General features: G+C 34.8%; 1 protein-coding gene across 1 annotated transcript; it reads left to right on the top strand.

The window, feature by feature from the left end:
- The first annotated feature begins 19,389 nt into the window (after window positions 1–19,389).
- LOC120352792 lies at window positions 19,390–20,388 on the top strand. Its single transcript, XM_039435039.1, has one exon. It carries the CDS (start codon window positions 19,390–19,392, stop codon window positions 20,386–20,388), a length of 999 nt encoding a protein of 332 aa, XP_039290973.1.
- The last annotated feature ends 1,487 nt before the right edge of the window (window positions 20,389–21,875 follow it).

The raw sequence follows: 21,875 nt of genomic DNA, 5'->3' as shown, positions 1-21,875 counted from the left end.
TTTGTATTACTTTGAATAAATAAAATACTGTATCCAAGTAGAAAAGATTATCTATTGAATCATCATCAACCACAAATGAAATATGCAAGCACAGTTTTCACGGGAAAATTTCAAAGTTCAAAATTTGTAATAGTGATACTATGGGAATTCTTGAATAATCAACCGCAAAAGTCAAGTGCATGGCATTTCTTCTGTTATTTTGTACTGAATGAAATGTTGAACATATATAGTATCATTTCTGATCTTGAATGAATTTTGTACAAGCACAGTTTTCACGAAAAATAATTCCAAAGTTAAATACCAGTTATAGGTATCCTCTTGGGAATTATTAAATAATCAACCACAAAAGTCAAGTGCATGACATTTCTTCTGTTATTCTGGACTGAATGTGATTGTAAACATATACAGAATCAATCCTGATCACGAATGAATTTTTTATAAATTAATTGAAATGCATTTATCGAGAACAAATTGATTGTGCACTGCTGCTCCAATCTGAGCTATTCCTGTGAGTATAGATGATTTTTATTTTTCACCAGCAGGTAACCCGTGCTTCGCAAGGGTCTATTTTAAAACTCAACAAACTGAAAATTTGACGTAATAAAATCTAGAAGAATTGAAAATTATAGGCCTATAAGAATCCTCGGTTGATTAAGAATTTATATGCAACATTTCAAGTAAATCATTAGTTCAGACGTGATGATGCGTCAAACATAATTTTCTTATCCTTTACACATGTATACGTGTATAGGCTAAGCAGTTCTTTCCTTCATTATAGTATAGAAGATGATTGGTACATGGATTATATATCAGTATATTTGAATTTTGAATAACTTTTGAAAGGTTTGAGATATTGATGTGCTGTTTCCACCATACTTTCACCATATTTTCTCTTGAAATCATGTATCATATGACCACCTTCCAATTTAAAAAAAATTGTTGGATTCAAAATGGTTCAAAATGTGGACAAAATTTGGGTGTGTCGGAAAACCTGTTTTTATTAATTGAATAGGATTCCCAATCATACCTATCTTCTTATTCCCTTTTAAAAGAAATATTCAGCTGCTTTCATACAACAACTGGAAGCATGATAAATTGAAAACTTGACAAACAGAAAACTTAATATTTTTTAATTTTTAATTTCGACCATATGATTTGGTGATTTATTTTATTTTTTTATGAAATCGTATATACCATCTGACGTTATTCTTTATATTTAAATAACGATTAGCCTCCTGCTTGGCATCAGTCGGTAAAGCATGAGATTTGATATAATTATATATTAGGTCGTGGTTTTTTAATAGGATTCAGTCTCAAAAAATCTTGATAGGCCTAGGTATGGGCTTCTCCTATAACTCTTGTAATTCAACAAAAAAATATATAAATATGATACTTATACTATAGTGTTGAGGAATAAAAATAAATTGCACACCATAACATTTCATACATATATTAAACAATAATGCAAAAAATAAATCGAGGCAAAAAATATATAAAGAGCGATAAAAAATATAATATAAAAATAGAACAATAATTGAAATCAGTAAAATATCACAGGCTAAACTTTATATTCTAGATTTATGGCACGAATCATTACCATGTGCCTTTATCTTAAAATCATATGCATTCTTTTGCATGTAGCTGCGATATGCGCTTGCTAATACTTGTCGACTTGGACAATTCAATTAAAAATATGTGCTTTAAGATCAGCTTGATAAATTAGCCACTAATAATCCAATATATATATATATTAAAATCTCTAGTACTTAGTAGATTTCTTTGTATCGAATATATATTTTATCTCAGGGTGCAAGATTCGGCACCTGACGGAATAGGTAGAGCCATTCATCTAGTGAATTAGAGCTATAACAAACTATCGCAAATTATATTGCAAAAATTAAATATCATATGCATATGTTTTAATAGCCTAGATTTTATACTTCTTTGATTCAATAGAAATTTCTGAAATGTATTGATCTATCTTTTTCTTTTAATAAAATACCTTTAATACTAATTTTACTTGCGCAAGTATTACTCTTATTAATTTCTTAATTTATAATAAAAACCCTTTCGGCGAGCTAGCTTTGATTATTAGATTAATTCGAAGCACTAGGGCGCCCATCACTAATTCAATATTTATCACTCACGTGTCGAAAATCTTCTTGTAAGCCGCCGATGTCGATCCAACTCCATGTGGTCCGGGAATATGGTAGCCGGAATCGTCTCTTCCAAGGGGTTATAAATTTATTTAAAAATGAAAATGACTTCTGCTTTACAATAGCATCACGAAGTCTTTTAAGAAATTTAATAATTTGATTTAACTTTAACTTTTACAATTTATTAGCAAGGTACTACGCTCTAAAATATTTGGGGTCCTCTTATGGTGGCATTTGGTTGGCGAGTGCTGGTTCTCCTTTCTCAATTTTACAAATCTTATTTCCGACTTTCAAATTAACATAAAATTTGAATATCTTAGTCCTCCGCCATTTAGGTTCAAATAGATCTTACAAAAAATATCAAAATATTACTTAGATTGTACGATTAATAATTTCTTTGCCTTCGAGCCATATAAATAACATAGACTATACAAAGTTTTAACACAAAATCCAGTACATTTATATAAATATATAGAAATATTTTTGAATTGGCCTACAGTTGCCGCCTATTAACTGCCGTTTTGCTATTGGTGCATGCAAATTTTATTCGGTATTCATGCGCCTGGTACCTCTATTTCCTGAATACACTTAATTATTTTTATTTGGTTTATTGGTTATGCTCTTTACATGCTAGCTAATATTCTATACATTAATATTAATTTCATGCTACCTAATAATTAGCCACGTGATCAGGTGTTTTTTCACATTGCACACCGTTTGATTGCAATAGAGCTCTGCCAAGGGGTTTTGGTCAGATTCTACGTTTCTCGATTTGATCGATCTCTAGGTCACCGATCCGTGAATACATGTACCTAACCTCAATCTTCAAAATATTTTATATAATAATCTATTTATTAGCAACAAATTCCTTCAAATCCTTTTTAGGTTTTTGTACCATTTAGCCAGAACAAGCTGATGCTATCTAATCTTAGTTATTATCTATTTGGCGATATTAGCCAGTTACTTTATTTTCAGACCTATTACTATTCGGTTAGGGATTTTTATCTACCCAAATTCGATACTTTACACGCGCCCCTGGGTTTGAATTCAAAATATTTGAGAATCACAATGTTTTTAATGAAAACCCACCCTTCAATACATCGATATATACTATACTTTATTTATAAATTATACTCTCATACTTCTATCACAGTTCGCAGACATATTTGCTGCATCTCCTTTAGACCTCTATCAAATACAATAACAAATTCTCCTCCTCAACACACATAAAATATCATAAATATAATCTTCTAAACGCACTCCTCCTGACAACACTTAAACATAGTAATTTTTGAAATCGCCGCTCGCAGGGCCGCCAACCTAACTACACACATTTCATGATTCTCACAATTGATTCCTTTTAGACAATAATTTCGATTCACAAAACTTCTGGGCTTATATCTTATAGTACTTCTTAGGTCTTAATATAAATAATTTTCTATACATCAGGTACAATCTTTTCTTTTGCTAATGGCTCTTTGGTTTTTTGGTAGCTTGCATTCACTTTAGGTTTTTTCAGGTAACAAACGTGGCATAACTAAAGGTAATAAATATAAAACATATAAATAAATGTACTAACATTGATAAATATAATAAATAACAATAATAAATAACAATTTTGGGGTTACCATACTTTTTTATAATCATATGTTTACAGACATTACATATTTGATTTAGTTGGCTTTGCCCAGCTGGTCACTGGTTCTACGTTTCATACTGCTACATGTTACATCAGAATTTGCTGTCGAATTTCATAACTAACCTAACTGCTGCATTTTTTTCCTTTCAAAGGTAATTAATAAATTTTAATTTTACTATCCCCGCTTGTGTCCTTTTTTATATGATGTAACTAATTTAATTACATAATTAAAAATTAATCTTTTTCTTGTTGCAGGCTTCTAACGGTTGGAAGGAATTAAAACACTGGATTGTTGCCATGCGGTCCTATGCCAAGATTAAATTTATTACGAAAGGTTAGTAATTGGCTTGATAGTGGTGTTTTCTTTGATTGCTTATCGTATTTATTTCAAATTCGATGATTTTTCATGTAGAATTGTTGTGGTCTTCCATATCTTTTGACTTCTGCTTGTAGCTATACTATAGGCCGGTTGGGTTATCTGCTGTCCGGTTGTTAATTGTTGAGGCTGTCCTATTATTAATTTATCTTTCTCAATTTAAAGCCCTTGTATCTGGTGTACTCTTTCTTCAAATAACTCCTTGTTCCTTTAATAATAATTTCTTTTAATCTGTTCTTTTCTAATTCATCCTGCACTCTTAACTCATCCTTCTTTTCATTTTCGTTTAAAATTCTCGATCTCGGTTCATTATAGCTCATTAGGCTCACAACAATAACTATTTTTATAATATTAACTTTCCATTCATCAATACTAGATTCTTTGAATAATAACAATATAATATTTTCCATCATATCTGCAACACAGTATTTTATTAATATCACAGCCATCATAACAAATATTACACACCATATCAAAACATTTATTATCTTTTTAATAGCATAATCTCTCATCATATAATAACTATTTACTTCCATTTTATTAATATAACTTTTTATTGCTTCCTTTCTTCTCAAACACCGTTTATCCTTAATTAACCTCCACAAGTAGTCCACTCCATTATTTTCCCGGCATGAATCAATAGTTGCTTTGTTACCAGTTCCATTTCTGTTCCAATTAGGCCTATTTGATTCCTTTTTTCGGTCACATCGCTGATCATAGCCTTTAAAGCGTATGTGCCGCGGATGCATGACGTCGGTGGTCTGTTCTCCAACCTGGTCCCGGTCCGGTATCCTCCTCAGGCGTTTAAATCGTGCATGCGGCCGGTATGCGCGCGCGTGGTTCCTCCTTCGTCGCTTCTTCCGCCTCCGGGCCTTGCGATGCATGTTTCTCTTTCTATCCTGTATGCTGTCCTCCTCGTCCTGATACCGGTCGGGTGTCCTCGGGCGCTTCAGTCTCCGGGCCTTGCGGTGGTCGCTCCTCTTATCCGGTAGTCCGTCCTCCCTGTTGTCATCCTCTTGGTACTCTATCCTGGGTTCCTTGGGGTGCCTTGGTGGGCTTGAATGATGCGCAGGTGCGGTGTCGGTCTCTTGATGCGCGAGTGTGACGTTTAAAGCGGGTAGTATGGTGACGGTCTCTGGATATGCGGGCTGCTCTTCCTGCGGTGATGGATCGTCGGCGGGGAATATAAGGTTCAAGATGGGTTGATGTTTGCAGCTAGTTTTTGGTGGTAGACTGTCTTGTATTGTTATATTGGGGGTATCATATAGACATGGTTTATTAGCTGTAGTTTTCTGTATATCTGGTGGCGGGTCGTTGGGTGCTGGGTTCCGGGTTTTTTGTTGATTCAATCCTATTGCATGTGCTAATGTATAATTTGTGCTTACTTGTTGAGGTGGCGGTTTATAATTTCTGTTGTAATTGTTCTGTGTGTGATTATTATTTGAGTTTAATCGATCACGGCCATCATAGTGATTCTTACGATTGCTCTGCTGGGCATAGTGGTTGGTTGTGCGATTTTGAAATTTTTCATTATTCCAGTTACCATTTTGCCTGTGCTCATAGCGGCGTTCAAATTGAGGGGCAGATCGGTAGCGATCATATGATACCGGTTCATAATTTTGGCTGTTATACTGATTAAATTTTGAGTTATGTTGATTTTGTGCGTATCTCTGGTCTGAACGGTGGTTTGATATTGCCATCACAGACTGTATGCCATATAAATGATTTATCAGCTGTTTGCAATCAGTAATGGGTTGTGTGGCGAGTGCCATTCTAACTTGATACGGTAGCTTCTTTAAAATAATACTTGCTAATGCCGATTCATTAATGGGCTCGCTCAATTGAGAATTTTTAAACTGTAGGGCAGTGACGAAAGTGGTACATGCACCGTCTAAGTTAGGGTTGAAATCGCATGATATAATGTCCGCTAGCACGTCCAACTGTTTACTTCTGCTCCAATACTGTTCCAGGAAGACAGCTACAAACTCATCCAATGATGTAAATTCATGGGCTCTACTCCGAAAGAACATCAGGGGTTCGCCAATCAATAAACTAGTCAAACGAAGACGCCAAAAATTCCAAGAGGTGGGTGTTAATGATTGAACTAGTTTTATCTGATCTATAAATTCTTTAGGTTGGAGATAGCGGTCTGTATTGTCAAAACGGCCTAATTCATTGAAACTGTGTAGTGAATCAAACGTTGCTATGGGAATAGGCTCTATATTCTCGTGCGGAAATTGATGTATTTGACTTTCAAGTTGTACTAACTTCTCTTGGGCCTGTTTCCAATGACTAGAAGCTTCTGTTTCATTATCTACTACTTCGGCATTTAATTCAGATGAAAATAATTGCTGTTCTCCAACGGCTGTCTCCAATGAATTAAGTTGTACTATGTTTTGATTTATATCAGAATTTGGGTGAGCTATTTCATGAATTTGCGAAGTGTTTTGTGCTGGTAGGTTATCTATTCTTTCGTTTAACTCACAAGTGACAGTATCTATTTTTGCTGTTAAATCGGTTGTAATTAGTTCTTGATTTTCAGCGGTAGATGCTGGTATTGTGTCCGCAGTTTCCTTACCCGTTCTTACCGATGTATCCTTCAATGATTCCCGCATTTCCTTCATTTCCGCCTTCAAGTCCTTCATTACCATGGTCATTGTTTTTTCTAAACTATTAGAAAATGACTTGATCATCCCCTCTACTATAACCCTTCTTATTGCTTCTTGGGAGACATTTAACGGTTTATTACTGTTCACAGGATTCTTGGCGGTGATTGAAGAGATCTGGGCGTTGGACTCCATCGCGCCCCCCTCAGCGTCGATCTCCGCTACTATCGCCGTCTGCAGTGTGTCTGCTACCTTACTTTGCGTGGACGAAAAGAGACTCATATTTTAAAAATGGATTAAGTGTCAAGTGTTTGTTAAAAAAGTGAAAGTTTTGGCCAATAAGGCATTAATAAGGACACAAATGAGGATAGGCCTATGGACATTACAAGCCAGGTAACCTATTTATTACTTAAGCTCTTATAATATAATAATACTATTCATTGATTTCTGACTAGCAGTTTAGGCCCATAAAATATAATAGCTCTCTCTATAAAATATATTTTCTACAATAATAATATAAAATTTTCTTTAAAACATATAATTTCTTTTTATTTAAAGCTATTGATTCCCCAAAAAGTAATATAAATTTTACTTCGCCAGTTTTCCTCAAAACTCGTATAAGTTATCTATAATTTTCAATATGGTTATTGACTTAATTTCAAATAATTATTCAATGAGCTTGGCTCTCATCATCAGTCCCACGTTGGTACGGCATGTTTCTCTGACGTTATTCTTTATATTTAAATAACGATTAGCCTCCTGCTTGGCATCAGTCGGTAAAGCATGAGATTTGATATAATTATATAATTAGGTCGTGGTTTTTTAATAGGATTCAGTCTCAAAAAATCTTGATAGGCCTAGGTATGGGCTTCTCCTATAACTCTTGTAATTCAATAAAAAATAAATATATATAAATATGATACTTATACTATAGTGTTGAGGAATAAAAATAAATTGCACACCATAAACATTTCATACATATATTAAACAAATAATGCAAAAAATAAATCGAGGCAAAAAATATATAAAGAGCGATAAAAAATATAATATAAAAATAGAACAATAATTGAAATCAGTAAAATATCACAGGCTAAATTTTATATTCTAGATTTGTGGCACGAATCATTACCATGTGCCTTTATCTTAAAATCATATGCATTCTTTTGCATGTAGCTGCGATATGCGCTTGCTAATACTTGTCGACTTGGACAATTCAATTAAAAAATATGTTCTTTAAGATCAACTTGATAAATTAGCCACTAATAATCCAAATATATATATATATATATATATTAAAATCTCTAGTACTTAGTAGATTTCTTTGTATCGAATATATATTTTATCTCAGGGTGCAAGATTCGGCACCTGACGGAATAGGTAGAGCCATTCATCTAGTGAATTAGAGCTATAACAAACTATCGCAAATTATATTGCAAAAATTAAATATCATATGCATATGTTTTAATAGCCTAGATTTTATACTTCTTTGATTCAATAGAAATTTCTGAAATGTATTGATCTATCTTTTTCTTTCAATAAAATACCTTTAATACTAATTTTACTTGCGCAAGTATTACTCTTATTAATTTCTTAATTTATAATAAAAACCCTTTCGGCGAGCTAGCTTTGATTATTAGATTAATTCGAAGCACTAGGGCGCCCATCACTAATTCAATATTATCACTCACATGTCGAAAATCTTCTTGTAAGCCGCCGATGTCGATCCAACTCCATGTGGTCCGGGAATATGGTAGCCGGAATCGTCTCTTCCAAGGGGTTATAAATTTATTTAAAAATGAAAATGACTTCTGCTTTACAATAGCATCACGAAGTCTTTTAAGAAATTTAATAATTTGATTTAACTTTAACTTTTACAAATTTATTAGCAAGGTACTACGCTCTAAAATATTTGGGGTCCTCTTATGGTGGCATTTGGCTGGCGAGTGCTGGTTCTCCTTTCTCAATTTTACAAATCTTATTTCCGACTTTCAAATTAACATAAAATTTGAATATCTTAGTCCTCCGCCATTTAGGTTCAAATAGATCTTACAAAAAATATCAAAATATTACTTAGATTGTACGATTAATAATTTCTTTGCCTTCGAGCCATATAAATAACATAGACTATACAAAGTTTTAACACAAAATCCAGTACATTTATATAAATATATAGAAATATTTTTGAATTGGCCTACAGTTGCCGCCTATTAACTGCCGTTTTGCTATTGGTGCATGCAAATTTTATTCGGTATTCATGCGCCTGGTACCTCCTATTTCCTGAATACACTTAATTATTTTTATTTGGTTTATTGGTTATGCTCTTTACATGCTAGCTAATATTCTATACATTAATATTAATTCATGCTACCTAATAATTAGCCACGTGATCAGGTGTTTTTTCACATTGCACACCGTTTGATTGCAATAGAGCTCTGCCAAGGGGTTTTGGTCAGATTCTACGTTTCTCGATTTGATCGATCTCTAGGTCACCGATCCGTGAATACATGTACCTAACCTCAATCTTCAAAATATTTTATATAATAATCTATTTATTAGCAACAAAATTCCTTCAAATCCTTTTTAGGTTTTTGTACCATTTAGCCAGAACAAGCTGATGCTATCTAATCTTAGTTATTATCTATTTGGCGATATTAGCCAGTTACTTTATTTTCAGACCTATTACTATTTCGGTTAGGGATTTTTATCTACCCAAATTCGATACTTTACAACCATAATGAAATTTGAACATTAATTCTGAAAAATCTAGAAGGAAAATTGAAATTTGGGCTTCCAGGTGCACGAGATTGATATTTTTAGAATCTATGTGCAAAATTTGGAGATCTAAATCTTTCCCGTTTTTCCGGTATGCAATCCACAAGTTGACTTGTTTTGATGCGAACAAACAAACAAACACAACCCTACTCTCTCTTATTATATAGATAAAACAAACTTTCATGACGGGAGTTGCTTCTATCAATTGATCCTATTCTATCAAGACTAATTTTGTTTGTATATCCAATAGATCGCAAAAACTACTTAAACAATTTCGATGAAATTTTAATAATTCAGTATTATATAATGGAGGGTATTTTTAAAACTTCAGAAGTGTCCGTTGTGGAATCTGTTTGCAAAGAATGAGGAAATTCAGCCAAAATTTAACTTGGGGAAAGAAAGGGGCTATTTATTAAAGCGGCCAAATAGCTTTTGCTGCTTTTCCTAATGTAAAAATATTTTCCATAGAAGTAAGGCGCTTTTCACATGAATCAATTATTCCCAAACATTGATTGTTCAACCAAAGAAAATAGAAGGTAGCTTTCGATAAAAATATTGGAGAACATGCTCACAGTTCGTTGATATTCACTTGAAACTGTCAGTATTTTTTTCAGTATTAAACAGGGGTATTTTAAAAAACTTTCTAAAATATTTAACTTGGGCAAAAGAGAGGGATTATTTATTGAAACGGCCAAATAGCTGTTGCTGCTTTTCCTAATGTGAAAATATCTTGCATAGAAGTAAGGCGCTTTTCCCATGAATCAACTATTCCAAAAATTGATTGTTTTACCAAAGAAAATATATAAGGTAGCTTTCGATAAAAATATTGGAGAATGTGTATAACAGTTCGTTGACTGTCAGTATTCCTCATTAATAGCATCAATGCTCCCCTTTCAAACAATGCTGACACATTGATGTAAATCTTACCATAATCTGGTTACTTTAGATCAGATGAAGAAAATAATGTTGATGATCGCTACTGTTTCATTTCAATCATGTTTGACATTTCTGTTCTTGATGCCAGCTGTTATTATTATGTGAAATAAGCTCTCATTGAATGAAATCATAATCATTGAAGTCAATAATTATACTAAGAAAGCGATTTGTTTAAATATGTGTTTGTGGATATATGTATCTATGTCGGACGGATCTCAAAAACGGCTCTAACGATTTTGATTGAATCAGGAATATATTGTGCTTGCAACGAAAAACATTATTTTGGAACAAATCTCAACTCTGATAATTCGTTGAACTACCAAGAGAAAGGATTATAAATCCCTCAAGTAGCAGCTGGTCAGAAAAAAGTTTTCCATAGTCTGTTGAAAACGTAAGAAAGTGTGAGCAAATAAAAAAACATTATAATAGCTGTAGTTGAGTTACCAAATTTGGCGACCTTATTTCAAAACATTGGAGTTTTGTGGAACATCAGGAAGAATAGGTGCAGAAAGTGACCGGATGATAGCAAAAGAAATTTAAAATCGATCTCTCCAAACATTTATGGTAGTTGAATGTGATGTTCATTGTGAGATGATAGAAATGTAACTAATTTCTTCAGCTTCTGTTGTATTGGTTTCTCTGTTGCTCTATGTTTGTACGCAGCCATGGCCTTGAGAGAGGAAGTTGCAATGTCTGTTAATTCATAATCCGGACTAAATACCACGAGAACCAATCAGAGAAGCCTTCTATCAAAAAAAAACCTGCTCTGATTAATTCTCATGGAATTTAATCCTGATTGAAATTGATCATGCTTTTGTGCTACTGGGCCTGATATTTTCATGTTTCAAAATCAGCTACTAAATCGAAAAAACATAATATTCCATCAGCTGCTCCTATAAGTAAATTCTAAAGTTGTCAATTTAGATAGAAATTAAATTGAGTTACATCTTTTAAATCCAATCGCCATCCTTAAGCTTTTGGTTTCAAGCTAAGATCAAAGAATGAAATCATATTTTATAATGGTAGTCAACAATCAAAGTGATTGAATGAACTCTATTCAGATTTATGCAAATTCACATTAAAATGATCCCAATTTAATATTTATGATTGTAGAGTTCAGGACATGTGGAATCAGCCACAATAAATGCTATAGCATTATGAATGGAATCTTATGTATGAATGGACTTCCATGGAAGAAAGAATCAGTGCATTGGCTGCTTTTACACTTTTGGATGAGTGAAACGAAAAGTAAGCAACATGCTTTGCCAAAAATTCCAGAATAAGCAAGAGATCCATGGAAACCAGAGTCATCAAATTCTAAATCAACCTAATTTGGAATTTAATCTTCAATTGTCAAAGCAAAAATAACATGATCACTGCTTATCTGATAACTGTCAACGAGAAATATTAATTCCCAATGATAAAGTTGAGGGTGACTCTTAAGCCCCGCCCCATATCCTACAAAATTCCCTGCAATTAGACTATTCTTCTACAGAGCACTTCCAACACAGCAATTAATTATTTGAATGATTTGACACAATAATTCTCATGCCAAGTTGTGGCCTAATCTCAAAAACGATTATAACAATAAATTTTGGTAGGATTTAGATTATACATGTTTCACAAAAATAATTTCATCTTTCAATTCCCATAGCAGAGCATGGGTGCCCTGCTAGTGATTCTATATATGAAGAACATTGCATTCAATCCATAATAACAGGTGAGATGCAATGCACTTGACTTTTGTTGTTGATTATTCAAGAATTTCCAAGAGGATACCTATAACTGGTAATTAACATTGCAATTTTTTTTCGTGAAAACTGTGCTTGTACAAGATTCATTCCTGATCAGGAATGTTTCTATATATGTTCACCATTGCATTTAGTCTAGAATAACAGAAGAAATGCCATGCACTTGACTTTTGTGTTGATTATTCAAGAATTCCCAAGAGGATACCTATAACTGGTAATTAACTTTGGAATTTTTTTTCGTGAAAACTGTGCTTGTACAAGATTCATTCCTGATCAGGAATGATTCTATATATGTTGAACATTGCATTCAGGCCAGAATAACAGAAGAACTGCAATGCACTTGACTTTTGTGGTTGATTTTTCAAGAATTCCTGATAGTATCACTATTACAAATATTATACTTTGAAATTTCTTTTGTGAAAACTGTGCTTGTAAAAAATTCATTCGAAATCAGATTCAATTTTCTATATGTTCAACATCGCACTCAGGATATAATAACACAAAAAATGCCATGTACTTGACTTTTGTGGTTGATTTTCCAAGAATTCCTCATAGTATCACTATTACATATATTGTACTTTGAGATTTTGTTTTTGTGAGAACTGTGCTTGTACAAAATTCATTCGTGATCAGGATTGATTCTATATATGTTCAACATTGCATTCAGTCCAGAATAACAGAAGAAATGCCATGCACTTGACTTTTGTGGTTGATTATTCAAGAATTCCCAAGAGGATACCTATAACTGGTATTAAACATTGGAATTTTTTTTCGTGAAAATTGTGCTTGTACAAAATTCATTCCTGATCTGGATAGATTCTATATATGTTCAACATTACATTCAGTCCAGAATAACAGAAGAAATGCCATGTACTTGACTTTTGTGGTTGATTATTCAATAATTCCCAGAGGATACCTATAACTGGTATTTAACTTTGGAATTTTTTTTCGTGAAAACTGTGGTTGTACAAAATTCATTTGTGATCAGGATTGATTCTATATATGTTCAAAATTGCATTCAATCCAGAATAACAGGAGAAATGCCATGCACTTGACTTCTGTAATTGATTATTCAAGAATTCCCAAGAGGTTACCTATAACTGGTATTAAACTTTGGAACTTTTTTTCGTGAAAACTGTGCTTGTACAAAATTCATTCAAAATCAGAAATGATACTATATATGTTCAACATTGCATTCAATCCAGAATAACAGAAGAAATGCTATGCACTTAACTTCTGTGGTTGATTATTCAAGAATTCCCATGAGGATACCTATAACTGGTAATAAACTATCAAATTTTTTTATCGTGAAAACTGTGCTTGTACAAAATTCATTTCTGATCAGGAATGATTCTGTATATGTTCAACATTGCATTCAGTCCAGAATAACAGAAGAAATGCCATGCAATTGACATTTGTGGTTGATTATTCAAGAATTACCCTTAGTAACACTATTACTGATATTGAACTTTGAAATTTCTTCTCGTGAAAACTGTGCTTGTAAAGAATTAATTCGAAATCAGATTCGATTCTCTATACGTTCAACATTGCACTCAAGATATAATAACACAAGAAATGCCATGTACTTGAATTTTGTGGTTGATTTTCCAAGAATTCCCCATAGTATCACTATTACAAATATTGTACTTTGATATTTTTTTCCATGAGAACTGTGCTTGTACAAAATTCATTCATGATCAGGATTGATTCTGTATATGTTTACATTCGCATTCAGTCCAGAATAACAGAAGAAATGCCATACACTTGACTTTTGTGGTTGATTATTCAATAATTCCCAAGAGGATACCTATAACTGGTATTTAACTTTGGAATTATTTTTCGTGAAAACTGTGCTTGTACAAAATTCATTCAAGATCAGAAATGATACTATATATGTTCAACATTTCATTCAGTCCAAAATAACAGGAGAAATGCCATGCACTTGACTTTTGCAGTTGATTATTCAAGAATTCCCATAGCATCACTATTACTAATTTTGAACTTTGAAATTTTCCCGTGAAAACTGTGCTTGCATATTTCATTTGTGGTTGATGATGATTCAATAGATCTACTTGGATACAGTATTTTATACAGTATTCTACTTGGATACAGTATTTTATTCATTCAAAGTAATACAAATCGTACTATCACGCCTGCATAATATACTGCCTGCATGAGCGGTAGCGTAGCTGGCAGGTAGCCAGCATAGGGAAATAATCAATGATATGTATGACCTTGACTCCATCTTCAAAAGCGTCTAATTAAAAAACGGTGCTTTTGCAAAATTCGATTTTTGCATATTCAGACGACACAAAATTTGTAGTTTATTGTCAATTTTTTCGGATTTCTTCTGACATGTGCACTACAAGTTCACACTTCTAGCATAGGGAAATTAGCATTGGAAAATGACCTTGACCGCAACTTCAAATGCGTGTAAAAAAAAACGGTGCTTGTACAAAATTTAATTTTTGGATATTCTGCCGACACAAAATTCGTAGTCTATTGTCAATTTTTTTCAATTTTTTTCGGGCTTGTGCACTACAAGTTCACGGAGCCGCAACCTGCTAACATCCTTGGGTCTATATCTCTTCAAGGCAATGAGCTATCATAGTAAACTATAGAGTGGCTGTTGGTGTGCTTACAGCGCTCTCAATGTGTCACATGGCCAACTAAGGGCAGCCATGACAGAGGGAGGCAACAAGAGCCTCTATTGCCAGTCTGCCACTGCAGGAATAGATGTGTTTTTTTTATTCAAATTGATTTCTATCAATATAAAATTATCATTCCAATTGGTACTTTTATGAAAATTGAATGAGGTATGTGTGAGAATATTTATCTCATTGAAATAACCTCTAGAATGTTGAGAATCAACTGAGGATACAACATATAAATTTAGGTCTATAGGAGTAGGCTAGACTAGATCATGCTGACTATTTTGTAATTTTTGTTGTGATTTTACTTACAAATTGAATTGCATATGAAACTACAGTCGAGTTGGATAGATTTAGACTCATTAACATTTCAACTGTACACTGTTATATATTATTTATTTCTATTGTGTAGAGAATGTCAATGAAGTCATTCATCAAACAAAAAGTTCCCACAGTCACAATTTTTTTGGTATGTGTTTGTATAATAAATTGCCATTATTTTATTGACTGAACTATCCCCAACGCAAGGTAACAAGAGGTTTTTTTATGTTGAGAAGATAAAAGGAAATAGTATGTCAAATTTTTTTAGTAAATGTCTACTATAGTTACGTTCATTCACATCTTTTGTATGGAGCAATATTATGGGCCAATTGTAGTGATTTCCATTCACGTTTTGGGTTACAAAAAAGAGCAATAAGAACCATGTATACGGTAATGTTCCTCCCCTTAAGCACTGCAACCCGCTATTTGTTAGATTGAGATTATGTGTTTGCCGTGTATTTTTATTTTTCAATGTTTATTATTTATAAAGATTAACTTGCTCTCATTCTCTAGTCATTTTAATGTTTATTCGCACAACACAAGAAATAGGTTGAACCTAGAAACGAATATTGTCGGTATAAATCTAGTCATATCAGTTTTAGGGCTTGTGCAATTAGGTTTTATAATCAGTTACCGTTACATATAAAGAGGCTTACTAGTGAGTGAATATAAACTTAAAATTAAGGATTTTCTAATAAGAAACCTGTTTTTATACTAATGATGAATATTTGCCTTTAATATGGAGAACTTGTAAGATGTTATGTGATGATTTCTTGTTTATGTGGTATGATTATATGTTTTTTATGTAATAATTTATGTAATTTTCTCATGAAGTGGCCTATACAAATCTTTGAAAATATATGGATTTTGATTTGATTTATAGCCTAAAGCTGGGTTATGTATGGGCCAGCCATTTGAATCAACAGCGCTCACCCACGGCCATCTAGCGTGCCACTGCCATCAGCCGCTCTAAGATCGCCTAGTTCAATATGTAGATAGCACTGTTCTCCCTGGCTTCCCCCGCCTTTTGCTTCCCAGTTCACTACCGCTTGTAATCGCCTTCTTGAGGAAGCTTGCTGCCCTGATGCTACACAGTTGTTTTTCTTTTTAAAGAAGTCATAAATGTATTACCGCTTCGCTTGTTTGAATTTAAACTACTACCGCGACTAGTTAGGAAAAGTTATTGTTAGAGTACTCCGCTAAATATCTAGATTTGGATCTTCTTCGTGTAATCTCTTTGCTGCGACATGGGCCCATGTATTCATCATCGCCAGTGCAAGTGAATCCTGATTATCTGAACGTGTTACCACCTACCAGAATGAGGAGACCGCTCTTACAGTCCACTGTGAACCCACCATACCCGAACAAGACACCTTTAAAGGTAACAATTTTATTTTCTGAGCTACTAAGTAACATGTTTAGAAGCCCACCTCATTGGCTCTAACACAAAATCTGGTCCACCGCGGCCGCATATTGGAGGAAAAGCGACCTACGGACAGTGAAAACACTTATTTCAATTCATTCTGAGATTTTCTTTGTGAGTTGATATTGGAGGAAAAGCGACCTACGGACAGTGAAAACACTTATTTCAATTTATTCTGAGATTTTCTTTGTGAGTTTTCTTGGAAAATCGTAAATTTTCGATTCAGACGCTTTCGACCGCCATCTTGTATCGAAATCTGAAAACATCGATTAGTGACTTATGATATCGACTATCAAGCTGTTAACTATCAAACTTTTACACCCGGTTCGACATAACCTGAAAAGTTTTGTTTTGGTTTTGAACTTCAGTGCCTAACAGTCAGCTACAAACTTTTACCGCTAACGGTGTGTTTTCTTACCGCTAAACTTAGTGAATTACCACCTATCTTTTATTAATTGTAAATATTGATCTGTGAACTATTGATTTTGAACATTGATCTTGAACTATTTCTTTAAATATGAACTTTTTCGGCCATTAACTTAAACTTTTCTGACCACTAATGTGAACTTTTTCGATTGTAAATTTCAATCTGGTAACCTATTTTTCTATTTCTGTATGATTATTCATAACAACCATGGCATCGAATTTTCCATTATTGAATAAGCTAAGAAGGTTGCACCAATCGATATCTTCTCTAGCTAATAAGTACAATGAACAAGTACCTATGACTTGTAGTGAATTTTATTTTGGTCTGGATAAAAAATTTTATAAATTAATGAGTGAATATGAGGAAACAGATAAAGAGTCGCTATCTGAGGAAGTTATCTTGGAGTTTGCTGAACTGCAAATCCAATTCCAAACCAGATTTAATATAGTATCAAGCTGGTTGATACCATTCCTAAACCTGCTGTTACCACTAATGAACTGCCAATTAATAATTTTGTGAAACCTCAGTTGCAGATACCTACATTTTCAGGCAAACCTCATGAATGGAATGTTTTCAAAAATGTTTTTGATGCTGCTGTTCACACCAGTAAAGACTATTCCAGTGAGGCCAAATACCATCTTCTAACTTCATATTTAAGTGGTGACGCTTTGACCTTGGTTCAAAATTACGCCAACACCGCTGAATGTTACAAAGCTGCCTATGACAGCTTGCACAAACGATACAACAATATCTGGTATCAAGCATACAGTTTATATAATAAATTCGATACCTTTGTTCCTTCTACTACTCTGGCTGAAACTTTGAAAAAATTTTCTATCAAGCTCAACTCAGCCAAATGATCGTTATTTAACATGAACCTGAACCAAGCTGATTTTTTGATCACCATGATGTGCATTCGCAAATTACCGCTTTCTATCCACACCAAATTTGAAGAATCCATACCAGATGATCAAGTTCCCACTTTTGACCGTTTATTGAGTTTTGTGGCTAGTCAAGAAAAATCTCTGGAAGTGACCGCACTAACCCGCAAATATGACCAAGTAATTAGCGCCAGCATTGAATATGTAGATCCTGTTTCTGTTAAAGCTGAACCTAGCACAAGTAATTATCAACAGAGAAAGCAGCCCTTCTCTTCAACTAAAACTGGGTATCCAATCAGTGGTGGCATTTGTGTTCTTTGTTCAGAAGGACATCAATTGTATAGATGCAACATTTTCAGAAGAGAATCAGTATCCAAACGCAATCAAATCGTAAAGCAACACAAAAGGTGCTTTGTTTGCCTAGGGTCTCACCTGAAAGCAAATTGCAACTCAACGATTTGCTGCAAGAATTGCTGCTCTAATCACCACCATACGCTTCTGTGCAATAACGCTAATAATCTTCAATCATTACTTTTTAAAGAACAACGCTCTGAACATCGGTTGCTGAGTCGCACCAAGCACCAAATCAATATGGACGCCCGCATACCGGTACTAGCCAAAATGCTGTGCACCATGCGCCTCCTCTTGGTTTCAGCCCGCTACCTGTGACGACTTTTGCTGCTGCCCCACCGCAACCGCCAGTAAGCTCTTATCATGCACCTTCTAGCAGCACACCAAACCTGGCTATCAGCTCTAATCTGCCTCCTAGTTCGCCGCCAGCCAACAGTTGTGCATCTCCGCCCGTAAGTTCAAGCCCTGCCTCCAGTGCACAATATATAACAAACAGTTCTATATCTTCTATACCACACACTTTTAGTGGCTGCACTCAGGTGAAGGCCGTACATGCTTCTGCTTTACTTGGAACTGCTGTCGTTACAGTCTTGAACCAATACAATCAACCCTTCTTGTTGCGTGCTGTGTTGGACTCTGGTTCCATGCGCTCCATTATCACCACCCAAGCCGCCACCGCAATGGGTTTAGTTGTTGTGCCCGCTCAAATCCAACTGAATGGAATCTCTGAAAAAAGGACATCTGTCAAAGGCATTGTGCAGTTAAGAATATTGTCCAAACCTCAATTTGATATTGCTCTTTTTACCGAAGCTCTTGTATTAGATCAAATTGCTGGCAATCTTCCTGTTTTCCGCTTCACCCCAGACTGAAGAATTCGTTTGCGCATCTGAACCTCACTGATCCTAATTTTGATGAGCCTGCTGAAATCGACCTACTGATTGGTGCTGATTTATACTCCAACATCTTTATATCAGCAGAAAATTCCATTATTCCTGGTAACCCTGCCGCCTTTGCCACAATCTTTGGTTACGTTTTAAGTGGTAGATTGAATATTGAGGACTCGCCTGCACCGCTCAATGAAATGCAGCTCATTCGCACTATGTTTGCACAGGAAGCACAGCTCAACACCATCATGAACAAATTTTGGGAAACTGAAGAGGCCATCCCCGTTCGAAAAAAGTCATCGCCCGAAGACGAGTTGTGTGAGAAACTGTACCAATCCACTACTTATCGCACCTCTGAAGGAAGGTATGTTGTGGCACTGCCCTTCAAACCTGGCACTCCCGCTCTGTGCAATAACCGCAGCAAGGCATACCGCAATCAGTTAGGACTACTGAAAAAACTGAGTCAATCTGATGAACTTGAAACCAAATACTCTGACTTCATGCATGAGTATCGTGACTTAGGCCACTTGAAAATCGCTGATTCCGCTGTAGATTACATCATCCCACATCATGCAATATTCAAGAAAAATGACAACACTCAAAAAATTCGAGTTGTTTTCAACGCATCTAGCAAAGACGCCAATGGGCTCTCACTTAACGATGTGTTGCTGCCTGGAGCCAAACTTCAAACAAACATAGTCCAAATATTAACCCACTCTCGTTCATACCACTTTGTCATCCTTGCAGACTGCAAGCAAATGTACAGACAAATCTTGCTGAGACCTGAAGACCGCCAGCATCAACATATATTTTGGAAACCCACCCACCAAGAAAAAATTCAAGAATTTGAACTGTTAACAGTGACTTATGGAGTATCTCCTAGCGCATATCTTGCTCAGCGTACTCTGCAACAATTAGTGGAGGACGAAGGTGAAGCTTTCCCACTCGCCAGTCAAGTACTGAAGTTGCAAATGTATGTTGATGACATACTTGGCGGAAGCAATGACCTGAATACCGCACATTCACTTATCAAAGAACTCAATGAGTTATTGTCACTCGCCTCCTTTGAATTGAGGAGATGGAATTCCAACACACCTGAGTTGATTGAGCATATGTCGCCCAAATATTTGAGCAATCAGGAATGCCTGTTTGATGATACTGCAACCACCAAAGTCCTTGGTATTGTGTATAGTCCGCTTGCTGATGATTTCTGATATTTCATCTCTGCCTTTTCAGAAAAAAGCATGAAAAGAACAATACTCGCTTTCATTGCACGAATTTATGACCCACTGGGATGGCTATCACCGCTTATTCTACTGTTTAAGTTATTCATGCGCACTCTGTGGTCCGAATGCCTTGGATGGGATGATGAAATTCCTGCACCACTATTAACTCATTGTAAATCCTTGGTTACCGCTATCAATCAATTACACCAGATTCGCATACCAAGACTGTTAGCTTGTTCCCATTCCTCAATCAGACTGTTGGGATTTGCCAATGCTTCAGAGAAAGGATATGCCACCTGCTTGTACCTTCATGAAGAAGTTGAAAACCGCTTTATTGATTGTTGTCTTATTGCCGCCAAGAGTCATGTTGCACCCCTCAAAACCCTGACAATCCCTCGATTGGAATTGAAAGGCTGTCTCTTGTTAGCACAACTTGTATCTGTCATTTTACCAACTCTATCAGAATACAACCTGCTGGAAATTCGTCTCTGCACTGATTCCAGAACCGCCTTGGACTGGATCAATATGCCTACTTACAAACTGCAAATTTTTGTTGCTAATTGTGTACAGCAAATCACTCAACTAGTGAAACCTGAACTATTCAATCATGTGTCCTCACTTAACAACTGTGCTGATATTGCCTCTCGTGGACTACTGCCAACTGAACTCGTTTCCTGCCATACTTGGTGGCATGCTTCTGCCGCATTTCAATGCCTCGCTGTTGATTTTCCTGTGTCTAATCACATTGTCAGTGAAACAATACCTGAGATGAAGTCAAACCCGCAGTATATTCTTGCAACTACCCAAGATGAACCGCTAGCAAACCCACTATACGCCACTTGTGAACGTGTATCCAAATTTGGAAAATTATGCCGAATTTTGTGTATATACTATGCTTCATTAACAGAATCAAGATCACCCACCGTGACTATAGTAACAAATTAATCCAAAAATTTTGTGACTGTGAACCGCATCCTGCTGCTATTGATGTTGTTGCCTCTGAAATGGAGATTGCTAGAAGGCTCATTATACAAGTTGTGCAAAAGGTCAAATTTCAGAAGGAAATAAATGAGTTAAACTCGGAAAATGCCCCAAACATTTAAAAAAATAAATAAATAAATAAATAAATAAATAATAAATAAATAAATAAATAAATAAATAAATAATAAATAAATAAATCTTTATTCTATGACAAGTACATTACAGAATAACAATAATCAAATATTGAATTCAACAAAAATGCTTAGTGTACAGTCAAAGAATACAATACTGTTTGCTAAAGAGTGAACTTTGTCTGCAAACAGGAGCATATCTCACAATTGAAAATAAAATAGGGAATTCGCTTAGCGTACACACATGAGATATTATAAACTGAAAATAATGGGAATAAAATAATAATGACAATGAACATGAATGATACCAAATAGTAAATATAAAAAATAATTAAAACCACACACACACACACACACACACAC

The sequence above is a fragment of the Nilaparvata lugens genome, chromosome 8 (assembly GCF_014356525.2).
Source record: "Nilaparvata lugens isolate BPH chromosome 8, ASM1435652v1, whole genome shotgun sequence".
NCBI lineage: Eukaryota > Metazoa > Arthropoda > Insecta > Hemiptera > Delphacidae > Nilaparvata > Nilaparvata lugens.
Note: the sequence above shows the minus strand (reverse complement) of the source record. Positions and strands in the feature narration are given on the sequence as shown.